The sequence below is a fragment of the Chroicocephalus ridibundus genome, chromosome 11, assembly GCF_963924245.1.
Source record: "Chroicocephalus ridibundus chromosome 11, bChrRid1.1, whole genome shotgun sequence".
NCBI classification, from domain to species: domain Eukaryota; kingdom Metazoa; phylum Chordata; class Aves; order Charadriiformes; family Laridae; genus Chroicocephalus; species Chroicocephalus ridibundus.
The window spans coordinates 8,561,102-8,584,666 of NC_086294.1; the positions used below are offsets into that span (position 1 = coordinate 8,561,102).

Here is a 23,565-nt window from a genome sequence, read left to right on the forward strand (position 1 = left end):
ACAATTTTAGAATCAAGGCTTTAAAAAAAGCCCAGCCTTAAAAGGAGTAAATAAGTTATTGCATAGATCTTTCATCCTCCAAATTAAAAAGACAAGAAAAAATGAATGCTGTAGAAATATATGCCAACACTTACCATATCATGGTCTGAAACAGGCCCAAAACTGGTGACGAAGATGTCAGTCTTCACTTCAGTTACACGCTCTGATGAAGCAGGAAATTAGGACAGTGAGTGCCTATCAACAGTCTTCATTAGATCTAACCACTACCAATTCTTACAATAAATAGAAATATTATTGGCCTTGATTAGCCATTCTAAAATTGGTCTACAATACAGTCCTGATAATTTATTGCTTCTAGATGTAATTTCACAGTCAATATTGTCAGCAACAGTTTTTTTATTACAGTGTTTCCACAGAACTTTTTGAGACGTGGCTTGTGATGCCACAGTACAGCAGCCATAGTTCCACTCCTGTGTAAATCGTTTCACTCTTTGACAAATAAATCTTCTTGTCTGACAATATAAACAGTGCTGAATATTTTACACAGTACTCAGAAGTCTTATTGGGTACTCAGTGTTTCTGGGCAAGCTAAATGAAGGTCTCTAATAATTAACCCTGGCCTTATGAATTATATATTATTATATTCAGACACAGGAAAAGAGAAGGAAGAGAGAGAGAGAGAATACATTACGGTGTATAAAAACATAAAGATATTTTATTGGCATGAGTTAGAAATGGCTGTATTACCCTTAACTGCAATAAATAAAAAGGAGTTAAAACTTTTCCAAATAGATATCGGCTAAACTTCTCTACTACAATTTTTGACTTCTGTATAAATGTTGTAGTTTGTAAATGTTTTGGGTTTCTTTTTAAATGGATGCAGGCACTAACGTTAGATTTCCCTTAAACTACCAAATTTGTTTTACAGGCCTCAATGATAGATTAGTATAAATAATAATTCAGAAATCTATAATGTGTACTTAACACAGATTACATGTATACGTTACACCATAAAGGTCGACTTCTCTGTGATTTTGGGGATGTACATTTGCTCCGTGGCACAACGCCCTTGGCCACTTCAGAAGAATCTAATGATTTTAGAGGTCACAAATGCTGAGTCTGAGACACCTAAAATGGTGCTGATCTCCAGAAAGAGATGAACATCTGGCTTTTGCAGATCTACTGTTTAAAGGCACTTTGAGAAACGCACCAGCTTAACCTCCCCCCTTCTTCTCCTCCCTCTCTAGACACACACGCAGAGTATCAGTCACTTCTGAACATACTGGTATTTTCTAGGCCACGCAACACAAAATATTCACCCAGGATGGCATATATCAAAATAAGTCTGTTGATTTAAATATGGCTGCAGGGAGTAACACCGCCTGGAGGCATAAATCCAAACAGTGCTGAGTGGAGCTAAGCCCATCAGCTTTCAGAATTTACAGTGGCGTAAGTCTGAATACATTTGCTATAGTGCTGTACAAGCCAACGTGGGGGTTTTGGTAGAAATTTCAAATATGGAAGGAGTGATACATTTCTCAAATAACTGTTATTTAAATAATATAAAATAATTACATTTAAAAAATAATTTAATACAACCCTGATTTCAAAAGACTTTGGACTGTTTAAATATGATTTGCTCCATCTGATGAGAAAGTTCTGACAGAAGAAGAGTGAAATAAGGAATCAAGGTTAAGCAGCCAATAACAATATACACTTCTGTATCCAATGCAAAAGTTCTAATGAGAATCAGTGTTCTACAATGCACATGCAGGTTTTTCACTTTCATTCAAAAAAGCCTACAACTTCTAAGTATACATAAATGTAAGCAGTTTAAAATAAATGTTTAATATATATACAATAAAATATCTCATTTTGTGAGACAGCAATAATCAAGATGTAACATTAGATCTGATTCTGCTGTCACTCTAGTAATGCACTGAATGACACTTGTATTCTGTTAGCAAATTAATGCAAAAATTAGGTGGTAGCAAAAGTAATCTCCAGGACTCATTAAAAAAGTTAAAGCATGAAATTTCCAATGTATTATTCATAACCATATAAACTAAAATACCATGATGTGGCTGAATTGCCTAATAATACTCTTTTTGTATCTGTGTCTGAGACATGTACAAACTACAGTGACTATTGACAAAAGCATTGGAGAGGTGAAATTTCCTCCTTGGCTGTCCAGTGAAATTAATGGGTGGCCTTATCATTGTTTACGAGCTTTTCTACTGACTTAAAGAAATTTAAATATTCTCTTGACATCTGATTGGCTCTGGAGTTAAAGTAGTTCACAGTGAGAATTTAACCTTCTATTACTGGAAGAAGCATATGGTTGTCCAGAAGTTACTTGGCTTGGAAAAAAAGTATTCTCTGCTTCAGCTCATCATTTTCACTAAATTTCGAGAGGCTGTGGTCTTGTATAAAACAGCTGGCAGAAAAAGAAGATGGAGATTTCACAAGCTCCAGTAAAACATTGCTGAATGGATTCTTTAAGTTCCAGCTACTGTATCACCTTTTCTTAAGACTCAGAAACTATCACCGTCATTAAACCTATTAGCCTTTTACGTATTGAAAGGTGAAGCTCAAATGGCTCCCTTGAAGATCTTTCATCCTCACTCCCCATCTCTCCATCTCCATTCCACTGAGGCACTTCCACTGGTGTCATTAGGAGATAGAAGATGCTAGAAGCTCTTCAGGCACAATGCTTTCAGCCCTTAGTGGTATAAACTCAGAGTCCCAGCTCTGAGAGAGACTATTTAATATGATATAGGTAACTCGTTTATCTTGCACAAACACAGAATATACTCTTTGACTTAGCAGCATATCATGTAATGGTATCTTGAATTCTAGTTTTGGGAGACATATGGTCATAGTAGAGAGGCTGAGGCTTAAGGAAATCACTTTGAGGACACAAAATGGGAACTAAAGGCTTTGGCAGTAAAATGGAAGATTTCCAAGGCATCAGAAAAAAGAGTGATGCCTTTCATTTCTATATAAGGTTGAAAATAATTTAAGTGGCATGTCATAAGTAATAACAGAAAATTCAGATTGTGAACTCATAAGAGACTGTGTTACCTTCATAGTGATTACAGTTTTGCAGAGCATCTAATCCTAAGTCTCTTCAAATCCAGATAAAACCACCGTGCACACCACCAAATGATTTCTTTTTTCTTTGATATGTACCTTATTTTCAAGAGCAATGAAAAAATGTGTATGAACACACACAGAAAAAAATTAGCCCCTCCAAAGCCATATGGAAGTTTTGAATTTTTTGTTTACTGTTTTACTAATTAGATGATTCAGCTGTGCTTTGTTAAGAGCTTCAGAAGTTGTGAGTCACTCCTGCACAGGACATGTGTTTACTCATACAGTTGGGATATATATTTAGAATCAAGGTTAACCATGTTCAGCTTGCAGCTTGATTGCCATGGGAAGGCTTAAACTGTGCTTCAAATGCTCAGAATGCATTTTTCAGGAACCTCAAATCCTGAGCTATATTCAAAACCTTCACAATATCCCTAAGAATTAGAGACAATTCTAAGTCATTGAACAAAACAAGCTCAGGTCAGGAGCTGATTGGACTGCTGAGGATAAATCCATCAGTTGTAAAGACATGTTAGCCGTGTCTCTTGACTATAACCTCTATCTCATGAACCAGAACTAAATAATATAGGGATATCTGTAGCGTATGTAACAATTCCAGTAAAAAAACCCAAGGAAGTTACTAATGACTTACGAGTTTTACCATGAGGCAACCAGAGGGTCCAAGTAGTCACTGATCAGCAAAAGAGCAACTGAGTAGCACACCTAGGCACTCTGGAACACTCGGCCTCAGGCAACCGATCTGCGTATAGCTATGGAGGCACCAGTCAACGTGAACTACTGTAATTTCACTGTTTACAGCTACTTGTTTCGCTAATGATGCTAGACTAACGTAAACTCTCAAAATTAATAACAATAAATATTTTGATTTAAACTCCCAGGGAGCTCATTAGTGCTAGAATTGTGATTGGATTACAAAATGAGAACAAAATAACAAATACAGATTTATTTAAACAGCAGGAAATAAGCCTATTTATCATAGGAAACTATACATTAACTATTTCCCTTTCTGACCTATTGGAGCACAAGGCTTATTTGAATTGCACATTTTGGTGGTTTAAGTTAATTCCATCTTTTTTCGTAATGCGCTTGTTCCTCCTTCATGTCTTGTGTAAGAGTGCGCTGTAATTAGTAAAACATAGATGACTTTTCCTATGGTTTTGAATGAGAGGAATTTAGATGCATATATAGCATACGCTATTGTTACTAAAAAAGGCATGTCGACTAATCACCCTGGCTGCATCCTATGAAATATTTTGATTGAAGAACCACAACAAATACACTCATAAGAAATTTGTGCTGCTGCTTTTGTAAAAGTAGAGACCAAAAGGGAGACGGGTGAGAGCGAGCTGCCCTGTGATTGCCCAGCTGCAGTCTGTGCTGCTGGGAAGGGTTTACTGAGAGCTGGGCAGTGTCATGGCAGCTCTCCCCATGCCAAGTAACAGCTCAAAGCTGCTCATATCCTCCCTACCTCCCTACTGTTGCATTAAATCAATTTTCCTGGGGTCTCCTATGGCTTTTCACAGTTGTCTTTACATCAATGTGGTGCCTACTGAGTGGAAAAAAGCCCAAAATCAGCTCTTTCAGTTTTTATAGAGTTTCTAGTCCTTCTTCACTTCCAGAATTACATGTAGGGGTCCAGTATAGGACTTTCTTTTCATTTAGAGTAGAAACTTTTAGGTTTAACTAAATTTTTATTACACATGCAGACCAAACCCATATTTTCCCTAAACTTTAAGTTAGCTCAGATATGAGTTCAAATCTAAAAATTTCCATTGGGACCTCAATCACCAAGAGGTAAGTTTATCATATATTTATAGATAATGTTCTCATAAAACTGAATTTTAAAACCTAATTAACATCATACTGTCAGGTTTATTTTCCATCACTGTAAATATAAGCACTCTGTGGAAGTAATGAATTGCCTGAGATGGACCGAGGTTCCACTTAAGGACAGTCACACTCAATTTCGATAAACATCACACAGGAGAGATCAACAAATCGCTTTCACTGATAGCATAAAACAAGTATAATTCTGTCTAATACTGCAGTAATGTTGATAATCTACTTGGGATGATCTAATGAGCATCTGACCCAACTATAAAAGCAAATTTCACTTAGGAAGATTCTGGTCTGCCTAATCAAACTCGTTCTTAGTTCTGTATTAAACAACCTTTCTACTACAAAATCCCTCTCAGAGGGATATACCACATTTAAAATTATTCTAAGTAGAGAGGTCACAGACCATATGATATCCTATAGTTTTAGAGACAGGATGTGCGCACTGCAAAGGTGATAGTTTTAAGAAATCTGTAGCTGCACCTGATTTCATGCTAATGAATCTCAGCACCAGGTACAACCAACCTGCCCTATGCAAGCCCGCCTTCTCTCCACTGTGGCACTCCGAATCTGCCATGGTGGCATCCCAGGGCTCATCTCTCTTCCCCACACGAAGACAACCCAGAACAAAACGCACTGGCATATCCGTTTATCTGAGGAACTTGCTTTTTCCATCCCTTTTCGTTGCTTTTCAATTCTTTTAAACTCCCATTGTAGACATAGCGGTTTACTTGAGAGGTCACCAAGCATTGAAGTGAATTTTCCTCCTTATTTGAGTCCTTCCCACCGCTCTCTTATACCTTATTTTGTTCAGGATTGTGTATTTGAAAAGAGAACAGCGTCTTTATTATTTAGCCTATTTTTGATCACCTGTAGTTCTAGGATCCAGATAGTTCCCACAGAAAATTATGCTGTTACCTAAATGACTTTGCTGTTTATTTTTTCCCTTAGTATCTAACGTCATTTCCTCTTTTTCAGCTTCAATATGTTACTCTCTGCAATTCCTTCTCCTTGCGTTTTGTAAATTATTATCCTCTCATAGAGTTAATAGGTGTCCTCTAGTGTGATTCAGAACGTTTTTACATTCATTTTGAAGGTTCTATTTTCCAGGCATAAATAACTGTAAATGTAGTTATTTGTCCATGTTTATGGATGGGTACAACAGATGCTATTTCCTAGCAATGTCTGACTAAGTGACTGTGCCCACACATGAAGGAGACAAACATCTAAATAACATAATTTATATCAATAATTATTGATAAGAGGTGCAAATGTGCCAATGCATAATACAGTGCTGCGTGTTTCTTTTAAAGAAAAATCAGTAATTTTAGCCACAGTGACATTTTTTAAATACCGAGCATATTCAATCACTGTAATTTTTCCCTATGGGTGACATATTCCATTTTTTTATATTCTTGTTAATGAGAAATAATTCCTTCTTTGTTTAATGGCAAAATGCCCTGAGCTGCTCACTTAATTTCAGATATGGTCGTATTGGGTGATCTGATGAATAATTTTCATTCCCATACTCTTTATGCAGCATACATGTTTTTTAGTTTTCCTTTTGAAGTGATACCTCAAAAGATCTAAAAAAAGGAAAGGGAGGACTTATATTAATCTAGCACTGATACCGTGCATGCTGAAAGAGTGATTCAAACTACAGCACCTCTAAATTCTTCACTATCTTAATGCTCCACGTTTTAACCTGGCTTTCTAATTAATATATAGTATAGCTCCAACAGCATATCTTTGTAATGAGATCTCTCCAAGAGCTTGTTCCGGGCTTCATGGTGCCTCATCTGCCTCACCAGGATATTTCTACCAAACAATGAAACTGTTCATCACACACTAATAGGAATTTTGCAAACTTGGGATAGAGGAATATCATGGTGTTTATTTCAAAAAGGAGGAAATTCCTCCTGTAAGTGAGTAGAGCAAGATCAAGATCAAACCTCTTTCACAATTCATTACAATTTTTCATTAAACATACCTTTTTGTCACTGAATTCTTCATTCATATACATAAACACAGCGGAAGGAGAAACAAATAAACTGACGGAAGAAAGTCCATAATCTGCCTTTTCTTCCATAGGTGAGAAAGAGCACTTCTCTTTTCTGCTTGTGTTCATGCACACAATTTTCTTTTCTGTAGGTGTATATATTTGAAAAACTGCACTACAGAAGGAGAGGTCATACAGGGACAAGCAGAGGGTTTTCTGCAATATGCCCCTTTCGGTAGAAGAAACGCTACCACACAATGTTTTTGCTTCATCTGCTGTTTCTTAGAAGGCATAGAAAGAACAGGACAGACAGATGTGGATAATTGGAAGAGTGCTATAGTGTAATCGGTTGTACAGATTTACATTGTGCCTAACAGCATAAAATTTATCAACATAACATATATGTATGAGGGTCTCTGGTCTCTTAAATTCTCTGGTGGCTACATCACAGCTAATATGGAATGAATGACTTTTAGACCTAATTATATACGTATATAAATGCTGTTGGTAGCTTTCTTACCTTTCCCTTTAGAGTAGATAAAAACTGTGTTCTGTATGAAATATCTAGTAAGAAGCCATCACTGATGTTGGGAAGAAAAATGAAACCACTGCTCTTCCATAAACATTTTAAAATTTCCATCAATAGATGATGCAATAACGGAAAGCTATTGAACTTCCAACTCCAAAACCTGTGCTGTATTTGACATGTTGCTTTAGATTTCTCATTGGATTGGACATTTTCATATATGGAACATTTCAGAATATATTTCCCATTATACAAAGTGTCAAAATTGAGTCATCTTGAGGTTCTTAGCTCATATTTAGCAAGAAGGTTCTGCAGAGGTGAATTTCAAAATTCCTGAGCAAAGCCTTTATTATAAATTGGTACCAGAATTTAAAACATTGGCCTAGAAGTTTGTCCCTGGTTTTTGAAATCTATACTTTTAATTGATCATGATGCAAATAGCTGTTAAAGTTTATGAAGAGACTCATTTCCTCCTATAGAAGCAGTTACATTAAAAAATCTTTCTGTCAGGAGTAAATTTTAACTGGACTAGGTGATCCTTTCATGACGTACGCAGGCCTGTTCTCCCACTACACCCTTGTAATCTGGCTTCAGAAACATTATATATAAACACATATACGGAAGAACCTATACCGATGCGCTTAGTTCTCTAAATTGCAATGTGGAGAATGAGAGCAAATCCTTTCCCTTGTTTCCCATTGTTTGCTCTTCTAGTAACTGTTAAACAAATCATAATAGCTACAAAACTCATGTAAGAAGTCATCGTGTGCTCAGACTTTTCTTGTAAACATGTACCAGACTCTACTTGTTTTACAGTGTTTCATGTATTTATTGCCTTCTGTGCTATGTGTATATACTGTATGTAGTAGCAGACTGAATTGTACAGTTGCATTAATGAAAGGTTAAGGAGCATTTGTTTCTACACTAGTCCAAGGGTTTACAAATAAGCAGGCAAAACTACAGGTAGATAAAAGTAAAAAGTGATTCTTATTTTGTTGTGTATTATCTGAAATTGCATACAAAAATTTACAGACCAACCCATTTTTAAATGTGTTAATCAATAATTTCTGGACAGAATTTTATCTTTAGCCATTCCTTGAAGTCGGTGAAGTCGAACCATTGAAGAAGCTGGCTCACAATTCAAGAACTGTTGTAAGATGATAGCCTCAGACCACAGAATAAGCTTACTCGTAATTACTTTCCATTTTATCCGCAGGAGATGGTATAAGAATTCTTAGTGTAATACCTCGTTCTTCTTATAATGCAGTTCCTCTGAGAGCTATTATACGAAAACAGGTTGAGCTACATTTTGTGGGGTGGGTTTCTTTGTTTTATTTTACCTGAAGAGTCCAAAAGAAAAAAGAAAAAAAAAGACATCTGACAGAAGTAAAACCAACCTTTCCATGCACTGGAAAGAACAGATTTGTGCTTGTATATTTAGAACTTTCATGTTTGTGAACAGTGAGCTTTTAGGACCCAATTTTGGGGTTGTGTCACAGTAGAAGAAGTCAAAGAGTGAACGTAGGGATGCTGATAAAGATTAGGCTTTGTGACAACGTTTTTATAAAGATGTAATTGCTCTGTGTTTTTATTCCTTTTTATGGATTCAGCACCAAGAGCAGAAGAAAGACGTTTTAGCAAGCTGTGAAGCACAATGTTACAGAAACAAATTGTGACATACCTAAGTAGAAAAAAAAACATCTTACAAACTTCTGTGAGACTTTTATGACTGAGGTTGATTAATGCTTTTGCTTTTAAAACCAAATCCTCTTACGAAGGTAGTCATAGATAGATGTGCTGTTTAGGCCTGATTCATAAACTTGTCATTTCTCAGGTCACAGGTCATATTTTACTATTCTTTATACATTTAAAGTTTTAATATGTATCCAGAGGTCTTCTTGAATTGTGAACCATTTTCTTCTTCTTTTGGGTATAAGTGTGAGAAAACCAAGTATGTGAAAGACAGAAAAGGCATGGCATTTTTTAAAAATGGACATTACATATCAGCAGTATTTTATGTGTATCTAGAAACAGAATTAAAACAAGTATATAATGGAAAAATAACATTGGTTTAACTGATTTCTATCTAATAGGTAACCTTGAAAATGATAATACAACACACCTCCCAGTCCTGGTCTCAAGCGGTTATCATAACCATCCAGCAGACGATCCAATATTCTGGTAAATACTGTGGTGTTGTCTTTAAGTTCATCTTGTGATGAGGTTTGTCCATAGCTGAAATACAGAGCAGTTAACACTGAAAAACAGTAATCCACCAATAACCTTACAAAAATAATTCTAAAATCTGTTTAATCTTCCTTATACTGGTTTACAGTCACAAAATCTCCTCCATAAAACAAGACTGTAGTGCTTTATAGGGTTCTTTTACTTAAACATTTTCTTCTTTAAATTGTACATTTTTTGTAAAATTGTAGAAAAGCAGTGCCTCTCTATAAACAGTGAACAAATAGAACGTCAGTTCCTTAGTGTTTATCTCATTATTCATTAATGGTTATAATATTCTAGTATGTGTTCCTCAGTAAAAGGCTCATTTGTCAGCAAAAGATAATGTGTTTAATTCTTAATAGTTATAAAGGGTTTGCACACAAAGAAAGATACAATAATTTAGAACACCGACACTTAAGTACTGAAATGAAATGCTAAAACATAGATTAAAAAATACAGAGATGTCTTCCATATGAATATAGAAGTAAATCAAGTGAGTGTGCATTTTCATAGGTCAACATATAATTTTGCTTTATTTTATTTCCGATTTTCCTTTAGCAGTTAGATTTCGAGGAATATCTCCAACTTTTCCTTACAAATGTGTAATGAAACTATCTGTTGATATGGAAATCTCTCAGGTCTATAAAGCTTCACTTTCAGATCCCTAAGTATATCTCTAACTTAGCCAAAGGTCCTGAAATTTTGCTTGAACAAGGATAAAATTAAGCTCTTTGAACCGTTACCAAAATCTTACTTCCATCAACACAGATCAGAATGAAATCCTTGGGCTTAGTGGTTTCTGTCAGCTGTAGGTGACATCAGAATCAACCTTTTTCTTAAATCTGAAATCTTTACCAAATGCCCTGTCATAGATGATTCCCTTAATCATAGCTTACAGTTGTCTTAAAGCCAAACCCAGTATCCTTTTCTCATTCATTGCTGGGAAGACTTCCATTATAAACATGTGTAGTCATCATGACTAAAAGCAAAACCACTGCTTTCCAAAACCTTGTTTTGTTGCACGTGTTGCTGCTGAACTGAGTGAACAGTGCAGTGCCAAAAACTTTTGTTAGGATCAGGTCTAGTCACAAAAGTGATCCTTCCATTGGGCAGCTCGTTATCCCTATGGCTCCAGCGATACGCAGGGCTCTGCTCTCCCAGTTGTTCCTGCTCTAAGCAGCAAAGACCATCTTACAAGGAATACACTGTTACATGCAACGATCGGGTTCTATTAAAATGCCTATGAAATTGTTTTCTGTAAGCTGCAGCAGTCAAACATCCTCTCTGTATCCCACACGTATATTACACTTGCATCAAATTTGGAGAGAAGGAGGAAAGATACCCTGAATATAGGTACTCTGGAAATGCTTCCAGGCTACTTTGCAGTACAGGTTTGAGTAAGTATCACTACAAATTTAAATGACTACAAATTTAAAACGGACACTCATAGAAGTTTTACTGACTTTTTTTTTAATTTCAATAGGGTGTGACTTTGTAGGGAACAATTTGCAGGGGGTTTTAATGCATATAAATCACTGCTTCTAATAAAAATGACAAAATCTCTAACAGTTTTTAAAAATACGAAGAATTTTCCTCTAGCCATATCATATAATTTCACTAAATAAAAAAATAGGTTGATTTATATTTATTTTTCATACCTACAGATGCATTTTAAGGCACAGGCATTAATTTTTTTTTCTTGTATGCTTCCCATATGTTATCAAATAACAAGTTTGCCTGCTGCCTCCAGTGAGCATTGTCTTTCAAAGGATCATTCTTCACGCACCTTACGTAGAATTGCAACACAGGACTTTTCATTGGATTAAATTTTATATTAACACTCATTGCCAGTAAACAATCTACTGTACATACATATCTCAAGGATAGCAGAAGGTCATCAGGATTAAGGTGGCAGAAGGATATAAAAATGCTTCAGAAATTTTAGTGGTAAATAAATGAGTATGTTTGCAGAAGAGGCATCAGAAAGATGGACTAGTGGCAGTGCAGTCGAAAGGATGCAGTACAATACACCGCTTCCATGCTGGGTGTCGCGTTTGTCAGCACCCTTACCTGTTCTTCCCACCATTTTGTCAGAGGTAAAAAGCACCGTTAGGGATGGTTTTGATTAACATATGGTCACAACAGGAAGAATGTGAACATTTGTGTACATATAAAGTATCCTGTAACTCCAGAGGGGCTGTGATTTTTCATTCAAAACACACATATTAAAATAGTCTTAATGCTGGCTTTTTATGACAAGAAGAATGATATGGAGAGACTGTGTCTTTCTGTGTCTGTGTCACAGACACTATCTAATTCATCAACTGTTTTTTATCATAAAGGAATAACAGCACTCTGGAAGAAAGGCAAGGGAAGTTACTATGACAAAGTGGCTTTAGAAACAGATATATTTCATGTAAGGTGTGTACATTTTGAGGAAAAAGTGACTGTACACGGTTGTGTTTTCATATTAAACCACAGTATAATAAAAAACTGTGCACTAACTCCATCTACAGGTCATTATAATAGTGACACCATATAATTTTTAAACACTAGCCCAATGCATTTTAATTCTCACTTTAAGAATGCACATGCATACATTATAGATATAATAAATATATGTACACATATATATGTACACATATCTATCTAATAAACATGTTTTCACAAAATCCTGTAGCTAGGCCAGATGAAGTAATTAATGAATACTTCAAATCTTACCTTTCTTAATATAATATCAAAATAAAGGTATTTCTTCTAAAATGTCATGTTTACTCAAAACAGCAATTGTAACGTGAATCACTTGCTTTTATTCTTTTTTTTTTTGAGCGAGAGGAAACACTTGTGCAGATGAACGTTTGCCCACTCCGCTCTATTTAAAATCTTCAAGGTAGCCAGAGGATAAGTTTATCTAGAGCTGCGAATGCTCGAGGAGACACTATGGAGATCAAGGCACAAATACTAGGGATTTAGGGATCACTATTGACAATCCAAAATTTCTACTGCTTTTTGGTCTTTAGGTAGCATTATTGACAGGACATTAATATTTTTAAAATACAGAAATAGATCTGCGAGTTGTCTTAAACACCTTTACTGAATTTTGAATTGCAGAGAGTACTTCAAGTATACTCCAAACTGCTTTACAGTCTTTAGTTAACCTACTAGTTGTTAGATGAGGTGGTGTATGATTACAAATCGTTCTTAATGCTGGTTTTAGATTTCAACATACGTTCCGTAAACATTCCGTGCAGCGTGGTCTTTCAAACATAAACTGTTACAGGGTTTGAGCCTACAAATTCTTCTTTGTCCAAGCAGTCTCCCTTCACCGGGAAGGTCCGCTTCGGGTTTGCGAGAACAGCTACTAAGTTAGGATACAATCCTGACCAACCAAGAAGTTAAAACTTTGCCTCTGCTTGCAGGGACAATAAAGTTACTAAATAGCACGTAAATGAGATTTAAAAAATCTTAATTACACTTTTTTTTTCCTCTCTAAAGAAACTTGTATTTCTGAGCAGTCGTTATATAAGAGTAGAGGTGGATTGCACAGTTTTGTTTCAATTTGTTTCAGAAAGCCTTTGCTTTTTTTTTTTCACAATATTAAAAAACAGATGTTATGCAAACCATTTGTAGTTTTCTTTCAGTCTTTCCTTAGTTAGATTTAGCTGGGATTGGAACAGGGATTAACTTCCCCCAATACACTTAGTAGTAGTGCAGTCCATGCAGTATTTGTCTTATGCTGCTATATCAAATTAAAGATTTCTAAAATATGTTCGTGTATTAAAAAGTGTCTCCCCACCTTCTTTCAGTCAGTGCATTCAGAAGGAGGCCCCAGGCCCAGAGGCAGTCACAAAGCACCAGGAATCTCTTCATGGTCGGCTCTGGAACTAGAAGGAAAATAACCATCAACATCCCCTACATTAAAACAGGTACTGTGGACAAAAATGTTTGATTTTGGAAACTTTTGCAGAATAATTCATGTCAGACAATGACCTTACAATACTATAGTCCATGTCATTCAGAAGACGGCAGCGTGGCCTTGGCTGTTCTCCTGTTTACCTTCTTCTTTTAGACACAGAGACTTGGGGTGGGATTTATTTTAGGGTAGGGGTGTATTCTTGTTTGCATGAGTTAAAGCTCCAGTCCTCAAACTCTGTCGCAGTTCATACTCAGTTTCCCCCTGTGTTGAAAACGTGACAAGGCACCTCCATAACGTTTCCAGATAACCAAGTGTAATTGTTTTTAGCTAGACCTGAACCAGGCTGAGTCCTTCCAAACCTCTTGGAAGGTGTCAGTGCGTGGTAGCGTGACTGAGGAGAGTGGTGCTTCCCTCACAGCCACTGCTTTGCTTTGTTGTGATGGAAGCAACTTTCTTCTACAGATACCACTATTCTCCTCTTCTCTGAAATAGTAGCATCCGAGAAGGAGTAAAATGATCAGATTCTGTGATCTGCTGCTATATATGCACACTAATATTTTTGTTGGGCTAAAGGGCACAATTCATAATCAAACCATGTGCTGACGACCTACACACCATCTCCTAAATCTCTACCAGTCTCTGATTGCTGCTAGGAAATCTTTTTGCATTAGGAGCCTTTTCCTCCTCTCCAAATGTCTCCTGCCCTCTCTCCAGACTTCACTGAGTTACTCTCAGTTTACCTTTGAGTAAAAAGTAACACAACTCAGGAGGTTTCTTTCGCTTTCTAATAAACCATAAAATACAAAGTTAGCCGATATTTGTGGAATCAGTGTTCCAGATTCACCTGATTGCTCAGGAGATGCTGCAGGTCCCTTTACATATATATACACACACACACTGTGTGCTGGAATCCAGTCGATTTTTAGCATTCATTACATTAAATAAGGGCAACAAAATATGAAGCCTGTGTTTTTCCCAGGAGTGAATTGGAGTTTTTTTCAATGCCTAAGAAAATGAAGCACTGTCCATGGAAATGTTGTTGTACCTTTAAATAAAGCTACCCCAATTCACTGTACACTCTCAGGGACAATTTAAATCAATGAAATATCATTACAAAGCGGCATGTAAGCAATGAGATACAATTAATGCGTTTATAGGCAAATGATCGGCAGATAAGCATTGAGTGGGGCTGAGCTAATCTAACTGGATAGGAAAGAGCTGGATGTGGCAGAAAAGCGTGGATAAAGAGCTTCAGGGACGAGACTGCATCTTAACTTGCCCTGTGATCAGCCCCCTTACAAAGGGAAAGGCAACATCTGTGGCTTCAAAAATCGCCTTCTCCCGGTCCAGCCAACTTCTGCCTTTGCAAAAGGCTCCTCAGGATAAAGAACGTAAAGTGAATTATTCTGAACTATCTTGATCTGTTGAGCTCCACGCCTGTTCCCCCTCGAACACCACCCCCCGGTTCAATAAACCTATACAGGTACTATAAATCCTGGAGAAGGAAAGTTTCTTGCAGCTGGAGAAAGCAAATGTTAACAAGGACTTTCAAGGAGCGTTAAACACCAGCAGCCCCCAGCCCCGGCCTCCCCCAGCCCGCACCGCCTGTGAAACCAGCTCTGGTTTTCCCATTCAAAATGGGAGAAAGAGCCACGCTTCTGAGAGAATTTCAGCAGCTCTCATTGAAAAAAAAAAAAAAAAAAGGAAGAAAAAAAAGGGGGAGGAAGGGAAGGGGGCATTTAGATGCATTTTTGACCCCCGGTGAGAGATTTCCCCATCTCTGAGGCGCAAATCGAGACTTGTTTTCCTCCCGGCATTTCAACTTTGTATTTCCCCCTCACCCCGAGAAAGCCACCCCTCCCACCGCCTCCCTCGGAGGGGGAAAAAAAAAAAAAAGAAAGAGCGCCCCAAAACCAGAAAACCTTTTCCAAACGACTGGTGGAAATCAGTCCAGGCTAAAAAATAAATAAATAAGATAAATTAAAAAGCCCATCGATCGCTGCGGATTTTTTCAAGCTGGAGGGATAGGAAAAAATCACCCCGACCCGGCGGTACCTGCGGAGAGAGGGGAGAGGAGCCGCCTGCGCGCCTGGACGCGGTGCCCGCAGCCGGGAGCGCCCGGAGGGGTGCGGGTGTGCGGGTGCGTGCGGGTGTGTGCGCGCGCGGGGGGAGCCGACGGCCGCCCTTACCGGGAGCCCCTCGGGCGCGGGTCCGCGGCGGCGCTGACCGGCTCTGCCGGGGGTGCCCTCCCGCCCGCGCGGCGCGGAGGCTGCGCGGCTCCGGCTCCGCCGCTCACTCCGCCTCAGCCATCGCCGGCGCCGCCGCTGCTCCGCTCCTCCGCGCTCGGCACCCAAATTTCTCTTCCCAATATTCCAACCGCCGCTATACAACAAAAGCTTTCTCTTTACCAAGACAGTAGTAATACGTCCCAGGGTAAACCGGATGTGAAATAGGCTGTGACTTCATGCCAGAGAGATTTTATTTTAGAAAGGAAGGTGGTACCAAGCTCTCATCTAGAGACCAATCCGCCCATTTTTTATATGCAGCACAATTTAACTTCCAGTGCTCTCGCCCTAATCCCTTTCTCTCTGTCTGCAGACTCAAATCCTTCTACAATCTGCAGCATTATTATTATTTGGGGGGAGGCTGCACGGCGGGGGGGGAGGCTGCGCTGAGAATCTTTAGACACTTGCAGTTTACAAAACAGTCTATTTTAAGGGTTGTGCATTAAAAATATAACTGTTCTGCGTTAGCGTTCAACCTTTGATCAAATATTTAATCGCGGCATAAATATGAATGAAGCCTCGCTAGGAATGTAGAGGATGCAGCACTACGCGTGTCTGCCTATAGACTGTATATACCTATAGAGACCAGGCGGTAGCCTATGGATGTAGCCAGACGGGGACAGAGATGCTGTGCAAACCCAATTAAACCCAGGTAACATGCATTTTGGGAGAGACCCGTGGGAACCAGCTCCGGGACCTGCTGGTTCTCCCACACTTTCACACACCTTTTCTCGGTGGGTGTCACGTTTGCCCGTCGCGGCCCGGGGGCTCTGCCGAGGGCAGTGCTCAGGGGCTGCCACCCGCCCTGCCCCACTCTCCCACGGGGCCGCCGGGGACCTGGCAGCGGCACGGCCCCCCGGGGGAAATGGAAATTTAGTCGGGGACTAAAGCCGGGGCAGCCCCCCCCGCGCCCCGCCGGAGCCCGCGGCAGGAGGGGCGCTCCCGGCAGCCCCCCCCCGGGACGTGCCTGGTGGCCCGGTCCTGGCCCACCTGTGGTCACCGAGAGGGACGGTTCTGCTTGAAGTTAACGTCAGTTTGAACCCCCTCAGTGACCGTGCTCTGCTCAGGTGTGGGCAAACTGGGCGAGCTCGGCGGGTGCCGATACTTCTGCGGAGAAGCAAGGAGAAAGTTGGATGATCAGGTCCGGGGAGGTGTCGCATACGCCGGGAGAGCGTCACGCAGCTGCTCACCTGCCACCACAGGTTACCGTGGCTTTCACCAGCTCCAAGCCTTCTGCAGAAATGTCAGGCACTGCCAACTGCCACAGACACAGCACGGTCAGCTGTCTGAGCTCTGTTTAGTGTAAAGATAAAATGAACTCCTCAGTCAACAGTATCTGTTACTTATAAAGCACTACCAGCATCCATGGGGTGGAAATAACCCTTATATGCACCTTCTGGATTTCAAATGCTGTCTACTTTCCCTCTTCCCCTCTCATTGCCATCGCTGATTGAATTTCTGTTCCCTCCTATGATGCTGTTCCAAGGGAGGTCAAAATCCATGTATTGTGTCAGAGAGAACCTGAACTGGTATCCTATGTTACAGTTAAACTGTTGCAAGCTTTATCCAGATTTTTAAATAAAATATTGCACATTCTACACATCCTCACGAAATGCATGATTTGTTTGTCTTTGTAACAGCATGAGAAAGATTTGATGTGACCCAACAAACCAATGACATTCATAGCTAAGGCTGGCAATAATTTCCAAGGTGTCAGTCATTTTGGATAAGTGCCTGACTTACAACAGTCTAAATGCTGCAATGATTTCCCTACGCACAAGGAAAATAGAAGTTTTGTTTATCAAAGTCCCCTGGTGCACCAAGTGCACCCAGTCGTTATGATCAGCGTTAAATAGCCACAGGTTACTTTAAAGACTTGCAGTGGACTTTTTGCTTAGTTTCCTGACATTTCCAATGTTGTTCATCTCATTTTGATTCAAGGTTGTTAGCAGTGCACAGAAAAGTGGGGAACAGAAAAGCCTACTGACTTCCCAAGGGAATTATAAGTAGTGAATTTTCAAATCACTAGCGCATAGATGCACTCTTAGTGGCTGGAGGTATTTTCCAAATATGCAATGTTTCCACATTCATTTGCTCTTGGCTAACATAATTTACTATGTTTCTATTCTTGCACTGAAGCATGAGAGAGTTTTGCTTAAGCAACAAGTAAGCTGTGGTACGCAGCTGAGTTTACAAAAACAGCACAAGGGATTTTTATTGAAGTACATGGACATCGTGTGGCTGTAAAACCACTGAGATTCCTTGCCCTGTCACTAGGGAATTGTATTATCTACAACGACCTTAAACTATTTTTTCTAGATGAATAATATATGTTTGCGAAAACAAATAAATGTTCAACATAGCTCCAGTATTTCATTTCCCCCTTCATTTCTCATGAACAAAGAAATTGGAAGTACATTTGCTGTGTGTGTGTCTGTGATAGGTAGGTAGACAGACAGATGGGCTGAAAAGCGAATGATTGAATAGCTAGAGGTTCATGTACCTCTGTGCAGTAAAATCTGAGCAAGTGGCCAGTTGAAGTAGTTTCAGAGGTAATGAAGCATAACCTTGCACCTATATTTTTCTTCTTGACTTATTTGAATTAGTATATAAGCAATGAAAACTGTTTTTATTTTAGTAAAGTGTCAAGGGTTACATGATATGGTCTTTGCCTCCATGAACACAATTGGCACATGCCAAAGGATGATACGTTTTTCTGAGTTCTCCCTGGGTGAAAATATTGACCTAAAATAGGAAGTTGCTCGTTCTCTCTCTAATTCTCATCTGCTCAGAAAGTAGGACAAAACTATTTTTCCTCCATGGCTGAGATTCCTGTCCATCAGTGCTCACACGTAACCCAGATTTTCCCTTTTCTTTTCAAGGGCTGTTATCACAGTTATCATGTCATTCCATAGTAAATGCTAAAAATATTTGGACGTAATGAAACAAATAGTCCATTTTATGATAGATTGTGCTAACAAAATAACTGTCTTTTAAGGAAAAAACCCCAACTATAAAAGAAAACATCTAGTCTGTTGAAGACAAATACAATCCGTTGTTACCAACATAAATGCTCTTTCGAAGAACAAGTGCTAAATGGGACATACATGTCTTGCAATTCTTACTTTTTCCATTTCCCATCCAAATTCCACTGACATAATACTACTAAGGGTAGTGCATTTTTCAAGTAAGTCCATCTGTGGGTTTCAGGCACCTAACTTAAGAGGATATCTTTGAAAATCTTAAGCTATATATAGGAATGCGTATATTACCAGTAAGTCTTAGGGTCATATGATTTCTTTCATGAATGAATTGTTCAAATGAGAAAGGGAAGATGCGTTTGAACTTACTGTCTCCAAGTAACTCAATATTTGGTGATGTGCATCTCTCTGCATGGTTTTACAGTCACATTTGGAAACTGAAGATGTCAAGAAGACCTAAGTTTTTTTCAAGCCAGCTTTATGACTCCATAAAGTTTTCAAAAAGGGGCTGTCTCATTCATCTTACATGGTAGTGCAGAGCTAAATCCTTTAAAAACAATATTATTAAATCTAAACAGTCAGCCAAAATGAACTTGGCACAGCTGCTATGTGCAACGCTTTGAACCTCATTGTTAGTGCAAGTGATTAGTGGCAGTGAAGTTAAACCAATTGAATTCTATTTTGGTAAAATAAATTTATTAAATAATGGATTAAATTTGACATAGAGAAAGATTTTTAAAGTCATTAGAACTATTTTTGCTTTTCAATTTCTAGTAAACACTTTTTGAAATCTGGCCTATTCCGTCGGTGCCTGCATCCTCTCTCTGAATACACTTAACACATACACAGAGAATTTATATAAGCCACCAGGGAAGAAATTTTTTTGTGCGTTGTGTTTTTTATCCTGTTGTTCTTTGTGTGTAGGAAATATACATATGTTTTCTTTTAGTTTAGGAGTGTATATAAAACAACCGAAATTCCACAGCAGAATGCTTTGACACAGTGTGTCCTGAATAGCCAGGGGATTTGAATCAAGCAAATGAAACTCAGAGATTTACTGGCATACAGCAGACCAGATAAAGAATTAAAACAGAAAGACCATCTGCTCCAAAGCTTTGAACTCTGTTATTTACAAGTCCTGCTCGTGTGATTAAATAGAAATATTTTGTTAAATATATGATTTGAATTTGATTTCTAATTTAACGTGTTTCAAAAATATATTGAAGAATAGCTCTTGACCCTTCGGTACACATAGTGAAATTCAGTTGCTAGCTCTTTTTTTTTCCGTTTAATTTAGAGCCACAGTCAAGAAAGCAGGACATTTAATTGTCAGCTACTGTTTTGATAAAAGGCAAGTGATGATAACAAAAAAAAGTTCACTCTTATTATGGCTCTTTCATTTTACAGTAAGGTTCTATTCATTGCCTCTTTCCGCTTCAAAAAATTAGTAGAAGGAGAACTTCCAGGGAAACACAAATGAGAATCTTCATGAAAACAAGTTGCACTATTTTCAAAGAGTCAATCTGAGATACAATGCCCATTAAAGGTATATGAATGTTCTTTCTAGGTCTGTGTTGAAAATTGAAAGTGGCACTTCTTTGAACCCATTATCTATTAAAAATGGAATAAAGATGTAAAATAGCTGATGCCCAGAAACTTAGAGATGATGACTGTCTCTTGAATTTGAAAGTCTCCAAATACAATATTTCAAACAGAAAACCCAATTACTTACAAGTTTCTCAGACTTTCTAATCCACAGAGACAACAATTTATTATGCCTTGCCACGCTGTTGCCAAACATCCTCTCAAAATTCAATCCGTAAAGCCAGAAACGGAGGATTCTCTCCTAGATAATAATAGGATTTCTTGTCCGATGTCAGAAAGGAAGTATGGAATAATAATCTGTTTTCTAAAAAAAACCACTGTGGAATTAATGAAAACCACCAAAAAGAACAAAGGTCACAATTGGGAGCTTGTGGGGATTACAAGAGCCTGGTAAATCCAGTGGTGATCATTGACGAGATCTTTTTCAGGAGGCTTTTCCGGCAGCAGCTGGGTTTATCTGTCATGGAATACAAACACCATATGTGTTTATCTCCTATGTAATAAGTCACTGCTGCTGATGAGGTGAAGTCTTGACTAGAAATCTACAACCTCCTGGAGCTGTCGTAGCACCTTTAGTATAAATTCAACACACCTTCTACAACTAGGAAGCTCTCTCCACACGTGTCTCCACTCTTGTCATCCTGGTGTGGATGGCATTCACTTACCCTTCAGAAATAAGAAAATAATTTTGTACCTCACTGTCCTTCTTGCTCTGCATTTGGAAGCACAGATTTGTTTGGGACTCAGACCTTAAAATTGTGACTTGTGGTTTGATATAGTTAATGACAGTTCATATTCCTATGGACCAATGAGGTAACCTGTAATTTCATGTTTTCTTAAGCAGCGGTATTGATCCATAATGATGTTTTTTCCTAAAATCAGATAGGATAAAAATCTATGTATGCAGCAGTTCTAGATTATTCAAAGTTCCTGAAAGCTGATACTTTTTTTCCTTTTAATTATCTACCAATACCGTGTTTAGTGCATGAGTAAGCCCTTGTTACTTATTATTTGTGGATAAAGGAAATAAATGACTATGAAAAGAAAGTGAGCAAAGTACAATAAATGTTTCAGAGATAAGAAACAATAAAATACACTTAAAAAATAAAGAAAAAAATCAGTACAGAGTACTGTAAATAAAGAAAAACATCAGTACAGAGAAATTCAGTACACTGTTGTCCTGCTGTAAATATTTGCCTTTGATTGAACTAAAAGATGTAGAGTCAGCCTGAATTCAGAGAGATGCTTAAAATGTGTTTAAACCCATCCCTATCCAGCCAGACACTTAAGAATCCACTTAATGCCACGGGTCATAAATATTCTTAAACTTAAATGTGTCACACTGGGCTGAATTTTGTTGCTTTGCTACTTTGGAAGCCAAATACCCTGCTGACTCCTTAGGTGACCTTAGACACATTTAATTTCTCTCCCTGTCTTGGTGCCTTTATCTAGCGTGAGAACATTGCAACCTGTGAAGTTCAATTAGCCAAAATTCCTGTAGATTTCAGTGCGTGCAGTGCTCAGCTGAAGCTTTCTTGCAAATACTGTTTAGAAACCTCGGAAAAATTAGTAAAGCAAAGGCAAGGCACACATTAGCTTGTCAGGTGCTGCGTCCCACTGTCATTTAGAAGCACACAATGTCGATTCACCCATCCCTCCTACTCCGCTGTCTTCCTCTCTTCTTAGAGATGGTGACAAGGAGGCTCTTCAGGTGGTTTTATCTTCCAGTTGGACACACCGTGTGCTTCCTGCCTGCTGATGTCATTGCACGGAGATGTGCTCACTCGGCCGCAGCACACCGTCAGAGCACTCTTGCACGCGCTGTCCCGTTCTAGAGTTTGAAGTCTGCTGTAGGAACAGCAGAGTAAACATTTAAGTGATATTCAGATTTTCAGATTTAATTTTTGTGTGGCTGCTTAGTGCTAAAAATCCAAGTGTAGTCAAGCATAGCAAATACAGGTGAGGACTACACTGGGACAATCATTAACAGAGCAATGTGGTCGTGGTATGATTTTACATTTAGCTTTTACGCTCATCTCTTTTAGGGTCCTTATCCAAAAGATACTAACAGAACTCTTCTGCATTTTCCTTCCATTTTAAAATTATTTATGTCTGGTTTTATACCTACTGAAAATTACTCAGGGAAAACGTGTGCAACACAGACAAACTGCTGTGCTGGGACAGTTGGAGGTCCAGTTGCCAGTGGCAGACGTTCACAGGCAGTATAAGAGCAGGGTGGGTCGATACAGGCAGTATAAGAGCAGGGTGGGTTGATGCAAGCTTCCCTCTGGCTCAAGGCTCCTGGTTTCTATGTGTTTGGCTTGTGAGGTGGGTTCTTCCTGATTTCTTATGTGGTTTATGGTGCTTGTTTTTACTGTTATAGATTAAAACCTGATTTATATGTTTTTGGATTTCCTTGCAGAGCCCCTGGTGTTAGTCAGGCAGAATTGAAATGTTGATGTTGGCTAGAGAGCTGCTTGATGAACTTTTAATTTGTTCTTGCTCGTTGTAACATACCGATTCAACTGCATTTCCTGTTTTCATGTCTTTCATTCGTGGAAATATACCTCACAATTGTTATATTGATATGCCAAGCTTTGCAACATGAAGTCCGCGTTTAAAATAGTTTGCATTATGTGGTTATATTATATTAGGAAATTATTGTTTTCATTCAAAAACAGCTGACATAATTATTGGGCTATAAAGGCAAAACCCCAAGCAATTAAAAATCAATATTTCCTGGACATTATCAATGAATGTAAATATTAGTTAGAATTGAAATTATTGTAATCTGAATCTGTGCTTTATTCTAAGGGAGAGCTGTAACAATACTATTTCTGAAGGTCTGTGATAATCCAAGATATGGTCCAAGTGATATTTTAGAATGTAGCCAATAATTTTAGATGTTGAATAGCACAAACAGTTTCGTAGGTGTAAGGATTGGCTCCCCAGCACGTGTAAACTGGCGCAGCTGTGCTGAGTTCAGCTGGGTTGTTGCAGCAGCTGTGGATGTGGTGCCTGCCCACTGCCCTGTTTAAACCTACTAAGGAATTGCTATAAAGAGCTCGGCTTGCTCG

At 38.6% G+C, this 23,565-nt stretch overlaps 1 protein-coding gene across 2 annotated transcripts in view; it reads right to left on the reverse strand.

Moving 5' to 3' along the window:
- The window catches only part of GABRA1 (gamma-aminobutyric acid type A receptor subunit alpha1), a 41,903-nt gene extending 25,694 nt beyond the window's left edge, over positions 1-16,209 (reverse strand). The window contains exons 1-4 of one of the 2 annotated variants that reach the window (XM_063348654.1): positions 15,807-16,209; positions 13,498-13,585; positions 9,598-9,710; positions 135-202 (exon numbers count right to left, since the gene is read on the reverse strand). In XM_063348654.1, the coding sequence (XP_063204724.1) occupies positions 135-202; positions 9,598-9,710; positions 13,498-13,571 (255 nt within the window). In that variant the 5' untranslated portion in view covers positions 13,572-13,585; positions 15,807-16,209. Of the gene's footprint in view, positions 1-134; positions 203-9,597; positions 9,711-13,497; positions 13,586-15,672 lie in introns of both variants that reach the window. The other variant, XM_063348655.1, reaches the window with a different exon arrangement.
- Positions 16,210-23,565: the final 7,356 nt, after the last annotated feature.